A 26,224-nucleotide genomic window follows, 5' to 3' on the forward strand; every position below is an offset into this window, starting at 1 on the left:
AGCTGCATGAATTAATTAAACTGTCCAACATTCACAATTAAACTCAATGGTCTAGGGACTCATGAGAAAAACTGACCCTGGCGCGCTAAAACTTGACAAATGCTGGACAGCCAAGGACACGGTGACCCGATTGGTCTGTTACCGGGGTTCTCAGTTCCAACAGAAACCAGATCCGTGGTGTAGTTTTATTCGCATTTATTCATTTATATGTTCTTTTCATTGAAAAAAAAACCCACAGCCATGGCGTGGAGGTTTCCTTCACTTTTTTCCTCTATTATCAACATTCTGAATATTTCCAGTATTCTGTCAAAAGTCTTACGATTACCCACCTCCCAATGAAAGTTAATGTGTCTGCTTTGTGTGCTGGTCAGGAACGGAGTGCCCAAACTGGCCAACACCCGGACACAGGTAAGTTGAGCCACCCGTCCTGACCAATCGTAAAGCCCGTCCCAAGTCAGGTGTCATCACAACTTTCATACTCACATGCATACACAGGTAGGTACATATTACATACACAGATAGATTCACACCATCTATCACACCAGATAATATACGCGCGTAGAGTATGCACTTACACAAATAGCATTATATTATAATTAATATATACCCTATTACGGGTCGGCCAATCGAGGCACAGCCAGTCCTAAGAACAACTCAGCCCATTCCCCCTAGAACCATAACTCAAGTGAGAAAGATGCATTTACACTATATTATTTAAAACGAACTAATAAATAAAATCATCTAATTGCTAATATGAAAAATGAAATTTGGGGTAATTAGCATTTTTTAAATAAAAACAAAACAATTTTATATCTACAGTTCAAGATATCTCAGCCCCGTCCCCTCCTCCTCTATAAAACAGATTCATGACTGTGGAGTATAAAATAGAATGTTTTGTCTATCGTTCGACTTTTTACTAAGCTAATATATATAAGTTTTATCATGAGATGGTGCTAATCTTGTGCTACAAGCGGTCTTATGTCAGTACAGATTTTTAAAAAAAAAATCCATGTTAAATAAAGCATACTACGATATCATAATATATATGCTTTATATGTTGTTGATTGGCTGTTTTGAACTGGATATGGTTATTGTATTGATCTTTTATACTATATAAATATATAGTCGTGTGTACATACGTATTGGTAAACGAATGAAAAACGGACATGCGTAACAGTACCTCGTTTATACTGTACGGAAGCTAAACTAGGCCGGGCTGTATTTTATGTTTCTATTCATGTTCATTGATATATAAATCAAAGGGAATATATATCACACCGGTTTGTGATAGCTTTAAAATGCAGGGCATTTCAGGGATATTGGCGAACAATTCAGAGAGTTCAACTGTTGAGGATACAACTAGCCGAAACAGGTAATTATAAGGTTTGTTGGGGCCACCATAAAATAGGCCGGTTGCCATCCACCATATTGTATCAACAGGACGGGGCGGTCTTGACAACGTTGAGGTGAAGTGTGCAAAATGTAATCTCCTTCATCTACTGGCGTTCAGACTCTGAGCTGTATTTCACTAACCAACAGAATAATTGAACAGAATGGAACCTTTTGATCTGTTGTCAGAAAATATCATATGATTTAGCATACATAACACTTGTTATATACTTATAATCCGAATGTAACGAATTCCACACACACGTGTACACACAAACAAAATACATTCAACCCCTCGAAATTGAAGAAATGCCCCCGAAACCTATGACAAGTCGTAATGAAAATAAAACAGATATCATTGCCTAAAGAATCGACGGGAAAGGATCTGAAAACAAAACTGAAAATTTGCAGAACATGTTGAGAATTGGACTTTTAATTACTATTGCAGTCAGAGCGTGTTCATGATTCATATATCTAGACAAAATTACAGTTCAAGATATCTCAGTCCCGCCCCCCTCCTCCTCCTCCTCCTCCTCTATAGAACAGATTCGAGACTGTGGGGTATAAAAATGAAAGTTTTGTCTATCGTTCGACTTTTCCTAAGCAAACACACTATGTTTATCCGTGAGATGGTGCTTATCTTGTGCTACAAGCGGTCTTATGTCAGTATATATTTTTTTAAAAATATTCCATGTTAAATAAAGCATACTACGATATCATAATATATATGCTTTATATGTTGTAGATTGACTGTGTTAAACTGAATATGATTATTGTTCTTATCTTTTATACTATATATAGATATAAAGTCGTGTGTGCATGCGTATTGGTAAACGAATGAAAAACGGACATGCGTAACAGTACCTCGTTTAAACTGTACGGAAGCTAAACTAGGCCGGGCTGTATTTTATGTTTCTTTTCATGTTCATTGATATATAAATCAAAGGGAAAATATATCACATCTGTTTGTGATAGCTTTAAAATGCAGGGCATTTCAGGGATATTGGCGAACACCTCAGAGAGTTCAACTGTCGAGGACACAACTAGCCGAAACAGGTAATTATAAGGTTTGTTGGGGCCACCATAAAATAGGCCGGTTGCCATCCACCATATTGTATAAACAGGACGGGGCGGTCTTGACAACGTTTAGGTGAAGTGTGCAAAATGTAATCTCCTTCATCTACTGGCGTTCAGACTCTGAGCTGTATTTCACTAACCAACAGAATAATTGAACAGAATGGAACCTTTTGATCTGTTGTCAGAAAATATCATATGATTTTTGTATACATAACACTTGTTATATACATATAATCCGAATGTAACGAATTCCAAAACAAAAGCAAGTATGCATCACACAAAATACATTCAACCCCTCGAAATTGAAGAAATGCCCACAAAACCTATGACAACTCGTAATGAAAATAAAACAGATCTCATTGCCTAAAGAATCGATGGAAAAGGGATCTGAAAACAAAAAACAAAACTGGAAATTTGCAGAATATGTTGAGAATTGGAAATTTAATTTCCATTGTAATCAGAGCTTGTTCATAATTTTATATCTAGACAAAATTACAGTTCAAGATATCTCAGCCACGCCCCTCTCAATCTCCCCTCGCCCCCGCCGCCCCCCTCCTCCTCCTCTGTAAAACAGATTTATGACGGTGGTGTATAAAATGAAGGTATTGTCTATCGTTCCACTTTTCCTAAGCTGACATACAATTTTTATCATGAGATGGTGCTAATCTTGTGCTACAACCGGTCTTATGTCAGTACAAGGACGTCCCTGGTTAGTATAGATTTTAAAAATATATTCCATGTTAATAAAGTATACTACGATATCATAATATATATGCTTTATATGTTGTTGATTTGCTGTTTTAAACTGAAAATGATTATTGTACTGATCTTTCATACTATATATAGATATAAAGTCGTGTGTACATGCGTATTGGTAAACGAATGAAAAACAGACATGCGCTACAGTACCTCGTTTAAACTGTATGGAAGCTGGAAGTGGCCGGGCTGAATTCTATTTATCAATCCACGTTCATTGATATATAAATCAAAGGGAAACTATATCACATCTGCTTGTGATAGCTTTAAAATGCTTAATACACAGGACGTTTCATGGAACACTTCAGAAAGCTCAACTTTTGAGGATACAACTAACCGACACAGGTAATTATAAGGTTTGTTGGGGCCACCGTAAAATGGACCGGTTGCCATCCACCATATTGTATAAACAGGTCAGAGCGGTATTGACAACGTTGAGGTGAAGTGTGATAAGTATCATCTCCTTCATCTACTGGCGTTCAGACTTTGAGCTGTATTTCACTAACCCACAGGATAATTTAACAGAATGGTAGCCAGGTGCATCTGTGAGATATGCACGTGTGGGTAAGTTAATTAGTATAAGGTGTTAATAGACGTACTTGTTACAACTCCCAAATGTACAATATTGTCGGATCCCGTTGTTGAGGAGAAATAGGCCGGTGGCCAATAAATACCCTTCGTCATCTCCAATCATGTTTCACACTACCTGTAGAAGTTATAGATGTGATGATTTATCGTTTTATTGATAGATAAAATAATACAGCTAATATCTACTTGTGGTCAGTATGAGAGTGAGAGTCCTCTAAGTACACGAGATTTTATCATCAAACAACATGTTGTATATCGATTAAAAGGTCGAAATGTAATTATATTATCACTATCAGCACTGAGCGCGTAATGGCCATCATCATTATGGCCATTAAGATGTGCCCAGGGACATCTCTTTCTCCCATTTTTCTCTCTTTCTAAATGTCTATTCATATGTATCGGGTATTCTTTAATCTGATCTCCTCCCCGACCCCCTCCCCGACCCCTCCTTGGGTAACCTCCACCCACTCTCTCATATACATAGATACAAAAAGATAATTATGTTCATATAAACTATTAGATGTTTTGTTGTGTTTTCTAAAGCGTTAGGGAGACATGCACTCACCTGATTTTTTTACTTTCTAAATGTCACATTGTTTTAAAGTTTCCCAGGCATGAGTAAACACCCTCCCTTAATATCAACAATCACCCATTGTTCTTGTTAACAAAAACACAATGAACCTTTCAGATATATATATATAAGTATCACACACATTTCACAGTATATTTTAACTTGATAAAAAGTACCTTATACTACGTGTAACCTTGGTAAATACTAGTCGCAATATACCACTTAGCTAGGGCAATTTTCTTTTCAATTTGATCGGTTGAGCATCAGACTAGTAAGTCAGGGGTCCAAAGTTTGAATCCTAGCGGAGGCATTGAAATAAATAATGACCTCTTTTACATTGGCGTCTATGTAGGGACTCGGGAATGATACTTAGCCATGTCCCACCAGCAGCACCCAACCCCTGGAAACTCGCGGACAAGTTATTTCCTGGAGGGGTGTATGTAAACTAAACTAGCCACGATATACCGCCCAGCTTAACAGAACTTCTGTTTAGTTCAATTAGTTAAGCATCAGACTCGTAAGCCAGAAGTCCTAGGTTCCAATCCTCTTTATGTTACCATACCATGTGCCCCTGTGATCTAATACATTTTGAATATTATGCATCTGCCTATGAAGGACTTACTTATCAGGATTTTGCAGTGTAAAAGCAATATCTTCACACAGAAATAAATAGCCATTTCATTAACGTGTTATTACTGGAAGATGAACATCATCTCATCATTGACTCCCAGACAGGCTAGGTTGTAAAGTAATTGGTTCTGGTCACGGAACTATTGAAGATAGCAGACAGAATCATTAATTATTTACCGCAGGTAATTACTATATGATAGGTACAGCAGCTGAAGTCAAGGGGGATAAATCTGCTTGTCTTAAAGATTTACTCATCAACTGACTATTTCCTATAAACTTGTCAGCATTAATCAAGAACTTCCATAAATTTAGTTGTTCATATCCATATATTACCATTTCTGTCTGTAAAATCTGTGTTATCATAAAATATCTTATTCATGTTTTTGGTATGAAACAGTAAAGATTAATCATACCTTCTCAGTATCAAACAATGGATCACTTTTTATACATTGTATAGTATAGTTGGCTCTATCATACCCTATCTAAATGGAACACTGACTAAACTGTCTTAATGCTACCCTGTAAGACTGGTGTAAGAAAGTTACACAGTCAAAATTGTCTTAATGCTACGCTGTATGACTGGTGTAAGAAGTTACGCAGTCTAAATTGTCTTAATGCTACGCTGTATGACTTGTGTAAGAAAGTTACACAGTCTAAATTGTCTTAATGCTACCCTGTATGGCTGGTGTAAGAAAGTTACGCAGTCTAAATTGTCTTAATGCTACGCTGTATGGCCTATCTGAAACATACCCTCACTTACCTGTCTTAATGCTACCCTGTATGATCTGTCAGAACCAAACACTGACTAAATTGTCTTAATGTAACCCAGTGTAACGTGTCAGAACCAGACCCTGACTTACCAGTCTTCATGCTACCCTGTATGGCCTATCTGAATCATACCCTGACATACCTGTCTTAATGCTACCCTGTATGGCCTATCTGAACCATACCTGGACTTACCTGTCTTAATGCTACCCTGTATGGCCTATCTGAACCATACCCTCACTTACCTGTCTTAATGCTACCCTGTATGGCCTATCTGAACCATACCTGGACTTCCCTGTCTTAATGCTTCACTGTATGGCCTATCTGAACCAGACCCTGACTTACCTGTCTTCATGCTACCCTGTATGGCCTATCTGAACCATACCCAGACATGCCTGTCTGAATGCTACCCTGTATGGCCTATCTGAACCATACCCTGACTTACCTGTCTTAATGCTACCCTGTATGGCCTGTCAGAACCAAACAGTGACTTACCTGTCTTAATGCTACCCTGTATGGCCTGTCAGAACCAAACAGTGACTTACCTGTCTTAATGCTACCCTGTATGGCCTGTCAGAACCAAACAGTGACTTACCTGTCTTAATGCTACCCTGTGTGACCTGTCAGAACCATACCCTGACTTACCTGTCTTAATGCTACCCTGTATGACCTGTCATAACCAAACAGTGACTTACCTGTCTTAATGCTACCCTGTGTGACCTGTCCAAACCAAACAGTGACTTACCTGTCTTAATGCTACCCTGTATGGCCTATCAGAACCAAACAGTGACTTACCTGTCTTAATGCTACCCTGTGTGACCTGTCCGAACCATACACTGATTTGCCTTTCATTATGCTACCCAGCATGGTTGGTGTAAGAAGACAATACTGTCTAAATTATCATAATACTACCATGTATGACATGTCTGAAGAAAACATGGACAAATCTGTCTTTGTGCAACACTGTATGACTGGTCTGAACCAATTACTGACCAATCTCTACAGGTAATCCTGTATGACCTGTCTCAACTAAACATTTGATCAACCTGTCTAAATTCATCCCTGTGTGACCAGTATGACTTACCAAAAGCCAACACTGACTAGCTTCTTATAATACAAACTTGTATGACCCTCCAAATCAAATCCTTCATATCGTTTACACATGAATTATTCTTCCTGAACACTTTATCAATTGGGTATACAGATATTAGAAATATCATGAAATTTTAGAAACAAAATGATGAAGATGTTGATATTGATTTTTTTAGAAATGATAGACTGGAGAATGAATTATTTAAACTTCTCCGTACAGAGATTGTTTTCTTTTGAGTTGGTATCAATATTATTGACTTTTTATTGTAACTTCCATCACACACAGAATAGTCTGTTTCATCTCAGAATATCATTTCCTTTATTAGGTTTAATCTTTTTACCTTTTCAGATATGAAAAGGATATTTATATGTATGTATAAGTGTGGTGCATTCACAACACTGGTTCTTCCCAAATCCTTTGAGAATCAACCACAAAATATTTCTTCAGATGAAACCTTGCAGTTAATTCATTCCACATCAGTATTCTGATTTTCTTGTCGCTACAAACTTTAAATTAACATAAACAGAATATAGCCAAAAAAAAAAAAAAACAAAAACAAAAACAAAAAAACTTGATTATGAAACATGATTTTATTGGTCTTTGCCTCTTGTTGTGATATCTTAGGACAATTTCTCCCACTGTTATCATCTGTTGTGATATATCATATTACTTTCATTGCAACAATATTCCTAAGATTGGAACAAAAGTGTTTCCACGAACATTTTCCTGTCCTTACTAAGTTTCACAGTGAAGAAGACTGAAGTTGATACTTTATTTGTATCTGGTACAAAAAAAATATCAATTTGGATCATCATATTAAGGGTCGCCCAGGTAACCAACGTTTGACATATAAAGATATTACCTGGTTATTGTATTATGCTCCATGCCGACAAATGCTACTTGTACTGTTAAGTCATTTGGTTTCCCAAGTGGACCAGGATAGATGTGATATATTTTGAAGAGAGATACCACTATATTAAGATAATTTTTCACCCCTCATCTTTGTAGTATCAAGTTATTCTTTGTGAATCATTGAGGTGCTGTAGGACACAGGGATTTGGCATGAATTCTGAACCCGAGGTCAATGTAAATGTATTATAGTGTTACTATAATACATATATGGACCGTGAGTTGAGAATTTGTGCCAAATCCCTGTGCTGTAGGATGTAATATAGAGAATGTTTTATTTCATTTTTGTTGTTGTAAAAGGTTGTAGGTTTATTGTTATATTTGTCTTGTATGTAAATTTAAATATTCATTATTTATCAATTATGTTCATTTCAAACCTGATATTGCTGAACGTCCATTAAGACATTCACATTACATTGCATGACTAATGAACATTTGCCTACAAACTCTTATGTCGACACTACCTCACTTTACGTATAGACCAATAATTTTTCTCTATACACTGCGAACCATGGGTCTAATTGTGAATTTCTCCATCATTAGCAATTCAAACTGCAAATCTTTAGAGAATTCTTTAAAGTAACTTATACTTTGAAAGATGGATGTTAGCTCTTAGAATAATGTATTGTAAAATTTCAACATGTTGATCAGTACAAAAGATCTTAATCAATATGAGTATTTTTTTTTCTCCCTTTACTTGTTACGTATATATTTGCCTGTGTTTGGTTCTAGAAATCTGGTACATAGTTAAGAATATCAAAATCCACAATAGGAAATCCTATGTTACTCCTATATCATATTACAAAACGTTTTCAGACAAAAAAAAACCATGATTGTTCATTTTATTTCACATTTTTTGTCGAGAAAAAGAAAAGATATAAAAGGAAATATTTAAGTAGAAAGTGTTAACTTACCATTACATACAGCATCTCTCGGGCAATAAGCCCATGCTTGGTGATAAGCCCACCCATGTGTAATATATTTATCAGTGTCCAGTAAAAATATAAACTAATACTGGATTCCATTGCTGTTTCATTAGCATCCCCCTCCTCCCCAGCCTCCTACTGTTGGGTATTATTTCTTGTCAGACTTAGTATTGTATACTGTAGGAAGAATAGGAACAATGTTTAAAGGAACTTCCTCCTTTGTCTTTAAATAATTTAATAACAAATATTCGTTTAAATGTGTGGAGAAATACATGAAGTTGCACATTTACAAATGATATAAATCAGTGTTTATTTACAATACTCAGGACATATATGTTTATTTGAATAGATCTGTATATTCTGTAAATACACTTCATTTAGTCTTTTATTGTGTAAATTGAGTTTTAAAATGGTTTGAGTTGAATTTAAACAGAAAAGTTTTTTTTTTATTTGTTTTGTTCAGATTTGGTACACCATTATTATTGTGTGTACAGGTACACCATATTGGCGCATACAGGTAAAGCATTGACAATGATCATATTCACACAGATATAAGTTTTTTATTGATTCAAAGTTTTGTGAACTATTAACTGATCCCTAACTCCTCACAAGTAAAATCCCATAAAAGACTGTAATTTATGTTATGATATGAAATCATTTTGTTAGGGTGTCTTACCTGTACAGGTTTTACCAGAGTTCCATATCATTGTTGTTTGGAGGTCTAGTTTGAATGCTTAGTATAATAATGAGATAGCGGGTGGAATGGAATTGATTTTCATACTAACTGATATTGGTTTTGCATATTCAATACATTATGATAATCAGTCTAGAGGTAAAGACATCCATTAAAATCATGACATTAGAGATCGACAAGTCAGTTACACCCTGTTGTGACTAAACACCCAGAAGTCATTAGAATGAAACCATGGTTACACAAAGCAGGTTGTCTGTTATACCTAGCCTACCAGCACTTAATATTGATGTATAGTAAGCACACATAGTGTCACTGAACACAGTCCATTAAGTTTTCCTTACATCTGTTATCAGATAAAAAAAACATCTAATGTTAGCCATAGAATGATGCAATATTATTTTGTAAATGTCAGTGGTTTCCTGAAGCAACATTTGTATTGTTAATTTGGCAGTTTTTACAAATATTCTTCTGCAATTTAATTATGAAAAGTTATTACATATAAATTGGATGTGTGGATATGTATTTCTGTTATTTTTTGTTGTTGTTGTCGTTTTTTCCACAAATAAACTGATTTAGTTTATACAAATGAGTATTTCTAGGGCAACTTAATTAAATGTCAATCTTTTTATTTGGCACAATAATCAGAAGAAAAGACAAAATAAAAAAGTATTGGTCCACTGAATCAATGGAGAGATATAATTAGAATCTAAGAATGATTTTTGTTTATATTGAATCATTTTATTTTTAAATTTTATAAACAAACAATGGAACTTTGAACTTCGAGAGATATTTTATCATTAAAATCTGCTGTTCAGCTAATTGTTATATCAATATTTTTTCATTCATATCAATACCAGAATTTCTATAAATAATGGCCCTGCTTTATTTTTACTGCCTGTGTTTCTGTATATGTGTAGGGACAATGTTCACCTTAACACTGGGTCATTATGTGGTCAGCATTATAGCTTTACCTTTAAACACATACAGTAACCGGGTAATTAGATCAAGAGATTGGGATCAGGGTACGTGTGTATTTTATACAGACAGACCTATCCTCCGACTAATTATATACCTGTTTGGCATTCCGAGATTATTTCATGGAGATTACCGGGGTAGTTAAGATCTTGGAGTTAATCTGCCTGAAACAGATTAACTCAACAATGTTTCGAAGTGTCAGAACATTTCCACTATATGTACACACAGGGACCTATCATAATAACCATTTTACTGAACCTTTTTTCTCGGTAATAATACAAGTTTACAAATTTTGGTTAGGAATTTTGATGAATTGTTTGTTACAGGGAAAATGACTTACTAATAGATAAAGAGGAATGAAATGTTACTATATTGGTTAAAAAGTTAGAGGCAATAATGTACTTTAAAAGTTTGTGCTGAGTAGGTTGAGGAATGGGGAAGTATGGGTGGGGGTTTACAAAAAATAATGTACTGGGGAGGATCTGGGGTAAATAAAAATTATATTGAGTAGGGAGAAGCTAAGGAGAATCCATGTCTGTTAAAATGTTTTTAAGACATGTCTGATATGTCTTCACAGGCGGCATCGTTGTCCCCATAACAAAACCAACGTCATCAACAAGACAAATCAGCCATGTAACCTGACAGAGTACACCAATGTGTACAAACAACATCCCATGGTTCCTCGGGAGAGCTTCAAACCTGCCAACGAGGCCATGAAAGGGGGACAATTCGAGGATGCAACAACACAGAGGTGAGTTAGAATTACTTTTATATATATGACAATTATTGATAAGAATCTTTAAGATGCTTTTATTGGGAAACTAAGACATCATAGATACTTTGTAATAAGTAGTTTAAGATAAGAGCTAATAGTATTCATAAATGGAAGCCAATGACACTTCAGTTGAACAACTACCCCATTCTGATTGGGCAAAAACCCATGTCTGGTGATAAACATACCATATATTTTATATTCAATGGCATATAAAACTAAGACTTTCACATTATTCTGTAATAAACCAACCCCCTGACTTTTAGTGAAAAGACATGAGGTGACACCCTGGGCTTATCAAAGGACACGTAAAATGTAAATGACTTGTAATGAGAGCCTTCATCCCTCAGATTTTTTATAGGATCTAAAATATAATAGACTTTTTAACATACAAGTTAATTCGTAAATTTTGGGAGCCATAGACACTGCAGTCAACTTGTACCATCGCCATAAGACACTCCTTTAAACTGAATGTCATGTGATCTTACTTAACAACACGAGAGTCGAATGGTGATGAGAGACTTTACAATCCACACATGTATTGATAAGAGAGAGAGAAAGGTACTAGATTATTTGTAAAAAGAGACTTAAGAGGCAGTAGAGGCTTAAAATTGCATACAGCTAAAATGACCAACAGACTGGGTAACTGTAAATCATTTTTATGGAAAGTCAAAGTCACAAGATTTTATTGATATCAGCTTGAGACACTTCAGTTTATATACCAACAACTTTAAAGGCACTTTAGATGATTAATAATGAGAAGTTAAGAACGTAGGACACAATTTTGTCTATAAATACAAGCCTTAAAGCAATACAGTTTTTATATCCACAGCTACAATGACAATATGGAGGATTGATAATGAAAAGTTTAGACAAAATTGAAATCATTATATTTTGCAATTAGTGACAGAGTTTCTATTCTGTGCAGATTCACACACGGTAATCTGGATAAGGAGCTTGAACTTGTAGTAATTTCTTTTGGGAATAAAATCAAACATTACTAGTACCAGGAATTATTTATTGACAAAGCTGATGTGCCATTTAGTATGATGTTTACTGTTTCTCTTTATACCTTTGTCACTGTTCCTATGGCAGCATGATCTGTTTAGGTAAATTACACGATGATATTGAGTAATTTAAGTCAACATTACTTCACAGCCCTGCAGACTCGCAATCTCTATGGCATCATTCATTATCAAATATTTATGGTTCATTTATATGATCACATAATGAATTTATTGATAAGTAACAAGACGTCCCCATCTGTTTCATGCATTCCCTTTTGACGTGACCAGATTATGATTGTCTGTATGACCTTATTAGTTTTGTCTAATAAGTTGATAAAAGTTGTAGATGTTATGATTAAGTATGTTATATTTTTCCTGTTATTTTGTCTGTGTGAAAATCCATTACAGATAGATATTTAAATTAACAAGTGGTTTCTCTGTAATGAGAACAAATGAAACAATGATCAAACTGATGGACATCTGATATACCATGAAGGTTAAACAGAAAATAATGACAAAATATGAAAAAACTCCACTCAGGGGAAAACATTCTGAAGGTGTCTCCTGGTTTTGTCGTTGTTGCATAGCATTGTTAATGGGATATATATTAGCTGGTTTAATTGTCTTAAAATGAACAATAAATAAGTTTGTCTAGGATATAATAAATATAATTTTTCAAAAATTATACCTCCATCAGTGTTATCAAACTATAAAAGAATTTTGACCTCACTAGGAGGTCTGCAGTTGTACGTTTGTTGTGATGTTCTCATATTAGTAGTCCCAGTGGGTGACAGCCTAGTTTTATTATATGTAAACACCTGAGCTAAGCTAGCTGACCACCGACCTGCTGGACATTAATAATTGAGTTGTTGATCAACAATGCTGAGGTTCTATGGAGACAAACTCGCCCTGAACCATCACAGAACGCTGCAGATTCCTCAGCCTCATTATTCATTCATAGATACTATGAGTTTGATAGGATGGATCTGTGGGAGTTTAAGTGGGGTAGAGGGTAAAAGAGGGCAATTAAATGCTAGAAAAGATTTCTTGAAAAAGATACCTTAATTTTTAATCACATTACATCTGTTTATCTTGTTTGTCCACATAATAATACTTAATGAATGAATTCTTGGAAAATGTGAAAAATCACAAGAGTAGCTTATGCACAATATGTGTTGGTAAACCTGGTCAGTTTTCCCACTTTGGGCCCCAAGTGTGGTAGTTCTAGATGTGAAATAATTGTGCTACCTGTGTACCTGTATGTCTATTCATAAGCATCGGCTCCACTCTGCAGATTGGCACCAAGATCCACATTTTATTGTGACATAGTCTCTTGGTCAAGTACCACTCCAGTAATTAATAGTGTCTCCTTACAAAATGTCTTTGAGCCTTGGAAGATCTAGACAAGATTCTACTGATGATCAGTATCAGAAAAGATATCAAGATTCTCTCCGTTCTGGTATTAGAGACTTCGAAGGGTTTGATACCAAACTTGAGGAGCAAAGCCGAACAAGAAATCACCACGGTGACAGAAATAATGGATCTCCGAAAACTAAGAGTTCTTGGTTAGTTTCTGATTCATCAAATGGCATTCCACAGAGAGGAAGGCAAGGCGAGAGAGGCAAATTTGAATCTGTCAAGGCACCATACCTTGTAGATGAACCTGAGCTGAAATTGTCACAGAGTCCAAAACACCAGGGTTCAGATGATGGTTACTTCAGTGCTAAGGAAGAGGGGGGAATATTATCTCCCCGAGCCACTGGTGACAAAAGAAAAAATGGACTCAAACAGAAGGAGGAAGTCTACAAAAAATCTCCTTACTTCATGGAGGAGGTGGACAGGAATTCCTATAAAAGAGAAGGGGTTGCTGGTACCCCAAGACAACAAGGTCAAGGCCGGCAGGAAAAATCATTCCAACCAATATCACTCAAAAACGATGCTGGTCCACAAGTTTCCAGCAGTAGGAGTATTGATAATGGAGGCAATAAGAAAACAGGTTATCAGGCTTCATGGGAAACATCACGCAGCATGCCTCAGTTAGGGGGAGGTAAGGCTAGGCAAGGAGAGCGACCAGAGGACATCAGGAAAGGTGCCCCATATCACACGGACGACAGTAATTCCAGATACCAAGAGAAAACCTTTATTAAGGGTCACCAGGGCAAGAAGGTAAAATGGCAGGATATCAGTGACAGTTCTCCCTACTGTTACTGGGATCAAGTAAACAAACCACAAACAGATGTACCTAAACTGTGGCCGACAGATGAGCTCTCATCAACTAACAACAGTAATGGAAGAGAAATTGCAGGAAATGACCGAAAAGTCTGGAATAAGAACCAGTTCATGTCTCCAAGGGAGAAACTGAGTCTACAACTTATAGATACATGTGATCGTGGGACACAGACAAGCATCATTGCAGTGGAGGATGATGATTGGTTACAGGACAGTAACAATGATGATACAACAAGGCAGCACTATAACCCCCAAAATGGTCAACAGGATGGCTACACAAATGGGAAAGTCACCAGTATGTTTGCACCTAATGACGTTTTTGGTGTCCGATCTGAGGGCGTTCGTGCCTAAGACTGGAAGGAATTTATAGCAGTATGTGATAAGGGTAGGACAGAAGAGTTCAGATAATCCTGATGTAGTGTAGGGAAAGGACAAGTGGTGTACTCTTACTGAGATGGATATGTAAATAGTGACACACACTGGCAGCAGGTAACATGGTGACTAATAACCAATCATTTTAGCCTCGTAGAAACTTTTGATGAAACTTTTCCTGATACATTCTCTTTGAAAGACATAATGATCAAACTGTAGAATGTTAATCTAAGGGTCAGTGTTTTTCACCTAAAATATTATTATTTAAAGAATTTGTTTTACTTTTTATCCCTCACATTTTATGTGTGATTTTACCTGTTGTGACAGTGTTTGAGATGTTTTATAAAGGTAATCATTGTATGTGTCACATATTCCTTATCAATCTGTTATTTCAATGAATTCTTGTTTTGTCTACCATGCTAGTGTATAAACTCACCAAAGCAATAGTGAACTAGCACTGAATTGCTAGTCATATCTTGCTATAGTGAACTAAATTTATGTTGTTTATATTTTACCTTAAGCTTGCTATAATGAACTAGAACTATATTACTAACCGTTACCTTGCTTTAGTTAACTGAAATTTATATTATCTAATCACTGACTTTATGCTCTAGTTTACTTCAGTCATATTACCAAGCCATATATATCTTGCTCTGTTGTGAACTAATTTTAACAGCTATGTCGTAGTGTAGTTCTAACACCTACCTAAAAAGGTCTGTGGGACATATCATGTTGCTGTGCACATCTACGAAATTTTCACACTCTTACAGGGTCCCCTCACCCGAGGCGATTTTGTAGTAATAAACCAGCTGTTTATGAGATATTGAAGATTCATGTTTGGAAAGAAAAAGCTCTGGTATTAATCATGAATTTCTATTAACAATACATGTTATTTAGTTTTAAACAACATTTCAAGATTTGACACATAACAACTTCAGTAATTGACTATCATTTTATGTATTTAACACACAACCAAACTTACAAGTTATTCTAACTGCTTGTAGAATATGTTAAATATATATGTAATTACACCAGTAGTAGGTAACATTATGCAGGTACTTATGTGTACTTTTTAAAAAAAAAGTATTCTCTGTCATATAATTACTTACTTTTACAGAACACTTGTAAGCCATCTTTATTTTGAAGCGAGACTAGATTTTTTTCACTCTGACATGAATTGTTATAAAAAATTCTACATTATTTGTAATTTCAGAATTATGATATATTCTACTAAAGAGAACATCAAAACATTATGATTTTGAATGTATTGTTGGGTCTAAACGGGAATTCTTTTTCTGAATCTTGGAATTTTGAACTTTGAGTTGCATAAATTTTGGCCATGGACTTGGTAGAAGGTTGGCAAGTGTTGATATCATGACCTCCATATATATAGTCTATGTTATGAACTTGTCATTGATCATTCCTCTACTGAAGCTGGAAACAAGTTGAGCTCATGAATTGTCAGATATTGATTCAATCAAAAATGAAAGATGTCTTTAAGTCTGATGTCACTATGTCAGGTATCAAATCAATTCAATTTAGTTATGTGGTAAACAAATTTATTTATGAAATATATTTAAATAAGTTGTATTTTATCCTTCTGTGATCAGCAATGATGAAAAGTTCTACACAAATTTGATAAATCTTGCATGAAATGGACACTCATGTTATACATTACAGTATCCTGTATTCATTCCACGTGAATCAGAAATATTTTCTGTTCCAGAATGTTTACGTCATTCTAGGTTTACAAATAAACTACACGTGGCGATAGAATCAAATGAGCCTTAATTTCCTGTCTCTACTGTTTCTGTCATATGTACTGTTTGTACAAATAAATGTTTATTTTTCGCTTTGTTTATTGTGTTGTTAATTCAATTGTACTACAGGTATATATCAGACTGGTGGTGATAGCCATACAGTGTATATATAAACATACAGATATAGTCAGCAGTCTTCTCTGTAAGAAATAAATATGTCGACCCCCTGGGCTTATTGATGGATTATGATATGACAAACTGCAAAAAGATAACAAAGGTTATTATTTATATTTTATTTCTATATAAGAATCAAAATAAAATCATTTTGAAACTCTTTGTTTCTCTATACAGACTTAATTAGTACATAAGACCTCAAATTTCATGCCGACAGCAGACACAATTGTTATGCCCTGCCTACAAGGCAGAAATATTTGGCATGTTTGATCATAAGTAAAATACAAGGTCAAAATTAACAAGAGAAGAAGAAGCACTAAAATCTAACTACATAAAATAGGTCACAGCTACCTGGTTGCTCAATTTTCAATTCAGTCAATTACAAACAGAGGAAATGCTAACATTGTCAAGTGTAGGTAAACAACAAAATGGATCACGATAATTTATACACTACACTGCAATGATATTACTATGGAGTTTGTGTATATGTAAATAGATTAAGACTTTATTAGAAAAGATTAATTACAATGCTGGTAGATGAACTTGAATAGAGTTACAATAGTCAACAAACTTGAGGATTAGGTACTCAAGTCACTTAGACTAATGCTGAAACTGATGGAGCTCTCCTTCATGCCTGGTAAACAACTCAATAAAGATTAAATAATAAATTCATGATAGTTATAATGACATTGAAGACCTGTAAAATGAATGGGGGAAAAAACCCTGACAGACTGACCGTGTTGAATGACCAATGTTTGGTCTTGGTTTTTAATAATTACACAGGAAATCCATGATATAAGTGGAGATTCACACTTAAAGCATCAATACTGACCAATTACTCTCTGACAAAAAAATGACTATTTCTGTAGCCAGTGTGTCCATTTTTTACCTGTTTCAGACAAGACTACATCAAACACCCAATTGAAAAGCCGTTCGTCCGTGTACCTGACCAGTACAAGAAGCCAGTTGGACTTATGGACAACACCACCTCCTATAAAAAAGATTACATCGGTAAGTTGCATTGATGAGGGTTTAAGATTTACAGTCTCCTCTCTGTCATATTGTAGGCTGGCTTTGTAATCTTCATAACTGAAAATTAGACACAAAAAAAATAATAGCCACATTGTAAAGTTGTCACCATCAGTGAACTAGTTATAGCTACATTGTAAGACAAGTCATTAATTTCTTAGTATTTGCTGATGTTGGGTTGCAATGCATCAGTAAGCAATATGCCCAGGTACTTCAGGCCGAAACTCTGCTCAACACAAGGAGACTGAATTAGTAGAGAGCAATGAGATTACTTTTTTTTTCTTTTCACAAAAATGTACTGGCACTTAATTTCTTGGATAACCATAATAATGTATTATTAGATGTGAAAGGGCTCATAAATAGCCTCGTCTATTTCTCTACACAGTAACGAAAGAGACGGGATCATATCCTTGCACCATTTCCTTACTTTCAAAAAGAGATAAAGAGGTACTAGGAATTTATAAAAACTTGACAGTTTTTTTGTGTATACTGTTATTGCTTTAAAATACTGAACCTTACATACATACTAGGATATGTAATAAAATATTTGTACAAGTAGTGGTTCTCATATCACAGTGTTGGACAGGTAGGTTTATATACAAAGTGGACTCATATATTCATCCTACAGCAAATATTATCCCTGGTTGCCTGGTCACATGGCTTGAGCTTACCTTTCTGATATTTTAAATATTGATCGTGGCAATAGGGAGTTTCACTAATTCTGTATAGCTCTTGTAAAGGAATTGTCAGAGCAGACAAAAGTCGTCAGTGTTACTACAGGTCTACAGTAGATAGCTGAGCCATCTACTCAGGACGACTTATGTATATTGATCTTAAGAAAACAAACCGCTCTTCTGATAGGATTGAATCTCTGTAAAACACTGTGTGGGCAAGGCTCTATTCCAGCAGGCTTTAAGATAATAATCATTTTAAACGTTATTGCAATTAGTTTCATTGATGGACACTTTTTATTTAAACTGCCTTTGTCCTGTAATAAAGAATATCATATATTTGTAGACAGGAAAATGTTTGCGTCAGGTACAAAATGTTACCTGTAGCCATAGCATGTAAAGTATACCTATTACAGGTAGTTGTGTGTCAGTTTTACACATAGGTGTTAAATATCCTGGTACATGGTGAAATGACACTTTAAATTACATGCTATACTTGTACTGAAGGACACGAGAGCCATTTTTATTGATCAGGATAAAAGGAAGAATTTCTCTGCAATATTTACAACACATTCTTAAATACTGGTCATAAAAGTGGAAATAAAGAAAGTTATACTTATGAAACACCTGACGTTTCTGTTGACAACAAATTTCTGGTAGGTTGTACCTACCTTAAGTTTTTCGGGAGACTATATCATAGATCAAATTCTTTCAGCATTATACCGGGTATCAAAGCTACGTAACATTGACCAGAGATCTTAATACATAAAACACGGGGCTAACAAAACCTGACCTTGTATGCCAAGGTATACACCTGTGCTGTAGATAGAGCCTTGTGTGTCATATATTGATCACTGTAAATCTCTCTCTGAAATCTTATAGAAGGTTGGTGACATATATCTATATAAACAGATTTTAAACTGTTAGAACAGTTGCATTTTGATAAAGGAAAATTTATCAAATTTATAATTACATGTATAATTTGATACAAATAACAACTATTTTATAGAATATCTCATTTTCATAAATCATTGTTGAATCAAAAAATATTTGTAGACCTGACTAATTGTCAATAGTCTCTACTAATTGATATTCTGTTATATAATCTATAGTTATAGGCCTGGATCTGATTGTTCATATTTCTGTAAGATGTACATATATAGTTATTTATCTTATATATACTGTACAAAAATGTCAACAGCGATCCAAGTCTTATTTGTTTACCCCACCAGAACGAAGTAACGTGTACACACTGGAGAGGCTAATCAGTGTATTGTATGAGAGCACAGCACAACATACATGGTTGTTTACATGTTGCTAAGGGGTGTGTGTTATGAGTTGAAACTAATCTAGGGGAGACAACTCATACATACTCTGTACTTCACAGAATATAATGTAATTTGATGCAAAGCTTAAGGATTTTTTTTTACATACATTTTAACACTATATGGACTATCAACATGTTCATACAGGAATCTAATACAGAAATAGCTAAAAAATAAAAATTAGAACCTGAATTTCTCTTAACACCATTAGAGATCTTAATGACTTTACTAGACCAGATACCATTAAATTTTGTTATAATATAACAAATATATAACTTTTAGCTGAAAAGCAGGATATTAACTTGAAGAGGAATATATTGTTTCCTGTTACTTAACAATCAGTTTTCCCTTAAGATATTATGTTTGCTTGTTTATGCTTAAGCTTATCTGACACTGAAGTAAATACAGGTTGAGTTTTAGTGCCACTATGTACCTGGAATCAAACCTTATGAGTTATTCATTGACCTGTCTACATAGAAATATTGCTGATATGATGTCCACTTCAGTTAGGTCTCCAGGAATGCAATGTTCACTTACATAAACATTAGTTGTTTTATTTTCTATTGTTTTTTATTTATTTGAATTCCATTACAGAGAAGCGAGGCACACCTGCCAGACCAGTGAAGCTCGACGGACACAGACAAGTATCGGGCAGATTTGAGGGTGAACCAACATACAAATGTAAGAGAACTTTACATGAAAGTTACATGTAGAAAATAAAGTCATACAAAAAAAATTCAGAAAAGAGCAGTGGCATAGATCAACTAAATTAAGGACATGTAAATTTAATAATTAGGGCAATTTGAGTTAAGATTTCCAACTTTCTTAGGTCGACTAGATGAACAGACAAATCAGCCATGGCAGTGATGATTAGAGTAGTCCAAATGTTAGAACTGTTATAATTATAAACACAAAAAAGGAATTTGTTATTTAACAATTCAACACACTTGACATCTATTTGGAATTTCTCTTGGAGAGATTAAAACTCCCATTCCTGAGAAAAGTCCATTTGTGAACAACAACCTAGTACTGGAAAATAAAAGAGAGTATTGTAAACTTCTGGGTGGATTTATTGGGTTCTGAAACTATAAGCAACAAATAATGCCATTTATTTCAAAATCTTAATTTAAAAAATGATAAATTTACCTCCAAAATAGAAAAGATTGGCAAGTGTGGTATAATTTTTATATTAACCAGTATGAAGCATACAAAAACAAGACCAGTAAGAAGATAATTTAATTTTGCAGCTGACTACAAGAAGTGGGACATGTCTGGTCGTGTGGGCCCAGTGTCAAATGCTGATGCCTGGGAGCCACCAAATGCCAGATTTGAGGGCCAGAGTACCATGCATCATGATTATATGCAGCATGCCCAGCCCAGACGGGCCCTCATGAAGCCAGTAGAAGCTTCACGCATGTCTGACCAGCCCTTCTTTGACCGCACTGACTACAGAGACTCCTATATCAAACATCCCATGGAGAAACGATTTGTCCACCCAGCAGAAGGATACAAACCCCCGCAGGCGGCATTCGATGGACAGACAACCTTCAAACGAGATTACCTAGGTCACATTGGGGAAAAGACGCAAAGCTTTAAACCTGAAGGAGTTGCATTCCAATCTGGTGCTCCATTAGAGGATAACACTACAAACCGCAACGACTATAAGAAATGGCCAATGCAACGTCCATTTTACCATGTTCCAGAGCAGTACCAGCCACCAAAGGGGTCAATGGAATCTGACACAACTCATAACACCACCTACAGACAGTTTCCCATCCAAAGGAGCCTAGCCAAGCGTCCAGAATCTGCCAACAAGTCAAGGAGTGCTACATTTGATGGTAGCACCAGTTATGCTAACGACTACATCAAGTGGGACATGGGACAGAAGAACATGCCAATTGTGCGTGATGAGTACCACCCAACTAATGCTCCATTTGAGGGCATGTCAACACAGAAGGCCCATTACATTGCCCATCCACAGCAGCCTTTAAGAAGCTTCAAGCCGGATAACACCGCCCTACAAAGCAATGCCAAATTTGAAGATGGTACAATGTATCGTACCGACTACACACCCAAGAAAATAGGTGTCTGTCCTGCAATTTCTTTGGATGGTCCTTCATCAACTTTTAAATTTACTGAAGTTGACAACAGAGGTCATCGAGTGTATCAGCCAGTGATGGAGACTATCGTCCCACTAAATGCTGCCAGGCAAACTCCCAACAAGTTAACAATGTCTGTTGCATAAGACAGAAAATTAGACATTAGTCCAAAATAGCAATCTAATCATTAAATTGTCTGTGATATGAAAATTGGACCCCATGTTTTGTTGTCACACCAAGTGACTGGTATGATATCTTAGACACGGAGAAAATATGGGTCTTTCTCACTCTGGTTTCTGTCCATCAGTCAGCTCTTAAACAGAGTACAGCAGCTGGCATTGAAATCAGAGTTTCTGATTTTTATGTCACGTTTTTAAAAAGTATATGAAAACTATTACCATGTAATTATATACAACTGGTGGTATCTTTTTCGATATCTTGGGAACAGGATTTAGGCAGTCCTTTACACCTCAAGTTTGAGTGGCAGTGACCTATATTTTCTTGTGATTTGTTAAAGTTTCAGCCAATTATTTTTGAATTGCTGAAACTGGATCAAAGACGATACCAATCCCTTTCCAGATTTCAGGTCTGTTTTGAAATACAAAGGGAAGTAATTCAAATATCTTTTGTTATTGAAATATCACACACTGTACTCTTTGTACTATTGTTTTGTACAGGTAATATTATAGAATAATTAATTGTTTATGAGGATATTTTTATTCCAAAAAGTTTTTTTTGTTTGAAGTTGTAGAATTTTCAAACTTTTTACATCTATATGTAATATTTTTATTTTAACATTACTTCCATTCTTAGACCAGATATGAGTCGTGGAAGTATCACCTTCTGTGTAGTCTTCATAATGTATATATGTAATTGTGCTAATATTAGATGCTTTAATTTGAAGCATTGTTTGTTGCTTAACTATTAGAGGCCAAAGATCTTACATAAATGTGATATATAACATTTTTTTTGGAGAAACATGCAGCTCCTTTAACTGAACATATATATTCGCTTTTAGGGCTGGCAATACAGACATCAATTGATATGTATTACCTCTATTACACTACATACTGCTGAAAACATTAATTCCTGACTTGTTCACAATATACACTTAGATACAATTTTTTGCACTCTCTGCTATAAAACACTTTCAGTTCTTTATTCTATGTGTCATTGTTCCTTGTCGTGACTACTGTTAAAATTGTCAATACTTTGAGAAATATTTCAGATTCAAAAATCAATTCCTTCAGTTGTTGTATAACTCAGGGTCACAAATTCTCACTGAGATATAATGTTGCCTTCCAATTGAGTAATATTATTAAATTTGCATTTCTGTGCTTTATGTAACCTTAATAAATATTTAACTACAATTTTTTCAGCAGAAAACCATGTCATAGCTATTAATATATAAATTTTACAGATTATATTTGTGTTTTATGCTTTATTCTGTTTAACAATTGCACATTTTATTTATAAAAGTGCGATATCAGATCACATGATAGACAACATTCTCCCCTGGAGTATATGCAGTAAGTGTAACACCCTGAATTTCACTAGCCACTTTAGTTATGGAGTAGATTAAGTCGGAGATGACAAGATATTATATGTGTTATTTATATCCTGTTAGCGTACAATTTTAGTTACTGGGTATTTATTTGTAGAACCATTTTTCTGTGATATATTCAGACTTTGTTTTAAACCCAAGATGATGGATACATTGGTATCAAGATGAATTTAAAGTGTGCCTGTATATAAATTTCTGTGATAGCAGAGAGAAAGTTTTCTCTAAATATTGCCTGTTTACCTTTGTCTCCATCATCTTTCGATATTGAGTCACAGTGACCTAGTTTATATTTTACAAAGTTATTTTATGAAATATAAACAAGTGGTCAATTTCTATGGCATTTGGGTAATGTAAATAAATGCTTTTGACTTCATTTGTAAAGAAATTATGTAAAAATTAACATATTTCATTTCATTGGTATATTCATCTAATCTGGAAAATAAATAAATACCTGCCTGATAGATCAGTCTTGTTTTTGTCTTTATCTTACTGTTGACATTGATTTAGCAATAAGCTCATACCTGATGATAAGTCCCTACATTATTTCATTGTCCTATAATAAGCCCACCCTATGACTTGGGGTAGGAATTTGTACATCAATCAATGTTAGTTCCCTAAGGCCCTCCATCTGTTGCTTTCAGCAAAATTACAAACGAATATGATTTCATTGTCCTATAATAAGCCAACCTCTGTTTTTGGGGTAGAAATGTGTATGTGGTAAGCGGCCGTGTCGTTCGCATCCTTGATGTCTATTTGTGGTAGGTATATACCTTTGATATCAACGATGATTCTGTTTAATTACAGACAAAATATCAGCAATATATTTAAATGTTGTACGATTTGAAAGGGCCTTTGTGGCTTGTTTTGATAGTTGCCGATAAATTCGACCTCATACAAAAATAAGTCGGCCGAGAATGGCGTGAACTCGTTCACAAGGATATTTCAATAGTCAGCTGGAAGATGTCTACTAGAAACTTTGATGTTTTCCTTATTTCACCCTCTGTATATATTTCTTGTTGGTTTACATGTACTTTTCACGAAATGTGCTCCAGAATAGTTTAGCAAGAATAGAAGGCTCTCCTAACCTCATCATTGATGAGACCTGTACTTTGAAATGGGGTAGTGCACAGGGTGGAAAAGCATATGTTCTTTGAGCAGGGTGTCCAAGATTAGTAAAATGTTCTTTGAAGTTCTTTAAAATCCACATAACATTTATACCTTTTCGGGGAAAACAGTTCATAAAAAGAGTTTAACTCTGATGTCGAGCTAGACTAAAGATATAAAAAGAGAAAGAAAAGGAAAGGACGAAGTAGGGTTGTTATTAATGTATCTAATTGTAATTCTATTGTTGGTAGCAGTGAATTGTGAATAATTGTAATTGGTATGAACTGTACTGTTGACGTACAGTTATCTTTGGCAGAGTTTTGGTGTAAAATATTGCTGATGTTGATAGAATCTACATCTACTTCTTTAGTTTTAGGTGTTATTTTCCCAATAAAATCCCATTGTTGTGTAGCAAATGCAGCAACAAGTAAGTGTTTTTCGGTTTTATCATATTAGATTTCAGCTTTCCGCCTTTACGAGAAATATGAACATATGATAAGAATACAGCCTCAGCACAGAGCAGCAGTGGCACTGTCAGCCCAATTTATTGTTTGTAGTTAAAAAAAGATTTTAAGATTGCAACAACACTTAATTCCAAATTCATTGAAAAAAAACTAACAGTCATGCACACCACCAAGTTTCAGTAAAACGTTTTAAGTGGAGTCTAAACCTCTTAGTCGAAAGTAAAATAATATAAAAAATAAATAAATAAACAGACCACACACACATACACACGGATTGTTAATAGCTTGCCCGATATATTGATGTGAAGTAAGTGACAGAGAAAGCTTACCAGAAACATACTAATTGGGAACTCCATTTGAATAAGATTGATAAATTATCTGAATTAACCTTATTGCTACCGTTGCTTCTGTATGCTGTAGTGCTGTTTAGTGAACAACTTACACCGAATTCGTCTTACCCTTTGTTTGAAACATCCATGAGACCAACATTTTGTTTTTCGTGTTTTCTATTTAGTATCAAGAACAGGGGGCCCTACACCAAATATTTTATATAAAGAAAAGTTCACTTGAGATGGACGGACATATTGAATGCAAAGAACGACAACTTTATATAGAATTCAACTATTCCCATACTGCCTCCATCCTTACAGTCCTAAGGTTTGTTACTGACGTACCTTCCGCCGTTGTTCGACTGATCCCAGGACCTGTATGTGATCGCGCCAACAACGTGTGCCCCCTATTAATAACACTTGGCACGGTCCGCAGGGGAGTGTAGTCAGGCAGAAATTCTGGAGTAGCTGCTGAGCTGTTCTCTACTAATCTACTGCCCAACTTCCTGACCAGACGCCCAAAACCTCAATATGTTAAATTGCCAAAAAGGAGTTGTTCAAATTATTTTGTTCCTTCATATTTTGAAAACTGACGGGCACAGACTTTTGTAGTTATGGAAACTAGACAATAGGTTTTAACCCATATTAAAATATGCTTGTTGTGTTTACATGTTCCTGATGCCCTTTGTTATATGTTCGCCGTATCTGGCAAAAATTTTTAGGTCTGAAACCAATGAAATAGACAAATGTGCGTATCTGCTTTAATTTCTTTTCTTGTGAGCCCGCTTGACTAAATGCTGTGATGTATGTAATATTGTTGAATTATTGAAAAGAAATATTTTTAAATCCATGCTATTGACTGATTGAGAGTGAATCTATTCAATGTCGGAGCAAAATTAAACTCGCGTGTTAAAAAAATCTCAAGTTTGTTAAACGAGGTCAAATTCAAACG

General features: G+C 35.1%; 1 protein-coding gene across 2 annotated transcripts in view; it reads left to right on the forward strand.

Moving 5' to 3' along the window:
- Positions 1–22,459, forward strand: part of LOC132544489 (stabilizer of axonemal microtubules 1-like) — a 102,836-nt gene extending 80,377 nt beyond the window's left edge. The window contains exons 1-5 of one of the 2 annotated variants that reach the window (XM_060208095.1): positions 3,746–3,786; positions 10,951–11,124; positions 17,586–17,698; positions 20,307–20,393; positions 20,960–22,459. In XM_060208095.1, coding sequence (XP_060064078.1) covers positions 3,749–3,786; positions 10,951–11,124; positions 17,586–17,698; positions 20,307–20,393; positions 20,960–21,957 — 1,410 coding nt within the window. In that variant the 5' untranslated portion in view covers positions 3,746–3,748 and the 3' untranslated portion in view covers positions 21,958–22,459. Of the gene's footprint in view, positions 1–3,745; positions 3,787–10,950; positions 11,125–17,585; positions 17,699–20,306; positions 20,394–20,959 lie in introns of those variants that run through there. The other variant, XM_060208094.1, reaches the window with a different exon arrangement.
- Positions 22,460–26,224: the final 3,765 nt, after the last annotated feature.

This window comes from Ylistrum balloti, unplaced genomic scaffold (genome assembly GCF_031769215.1).
Source record: "Ylistrum balloti isolate Yb309-2 unplaced genomic scaffold, AGI_CSIRO_Ybal_v1 Utg369800, whole genome shotgun sequence".
Classification (NCBI taxonomy): Eukaryota; Metazoa; Mollusca; class Bivalvia; order Pectinida; family Pectinidae; genus Ylistrum; species Ylistrum balloti.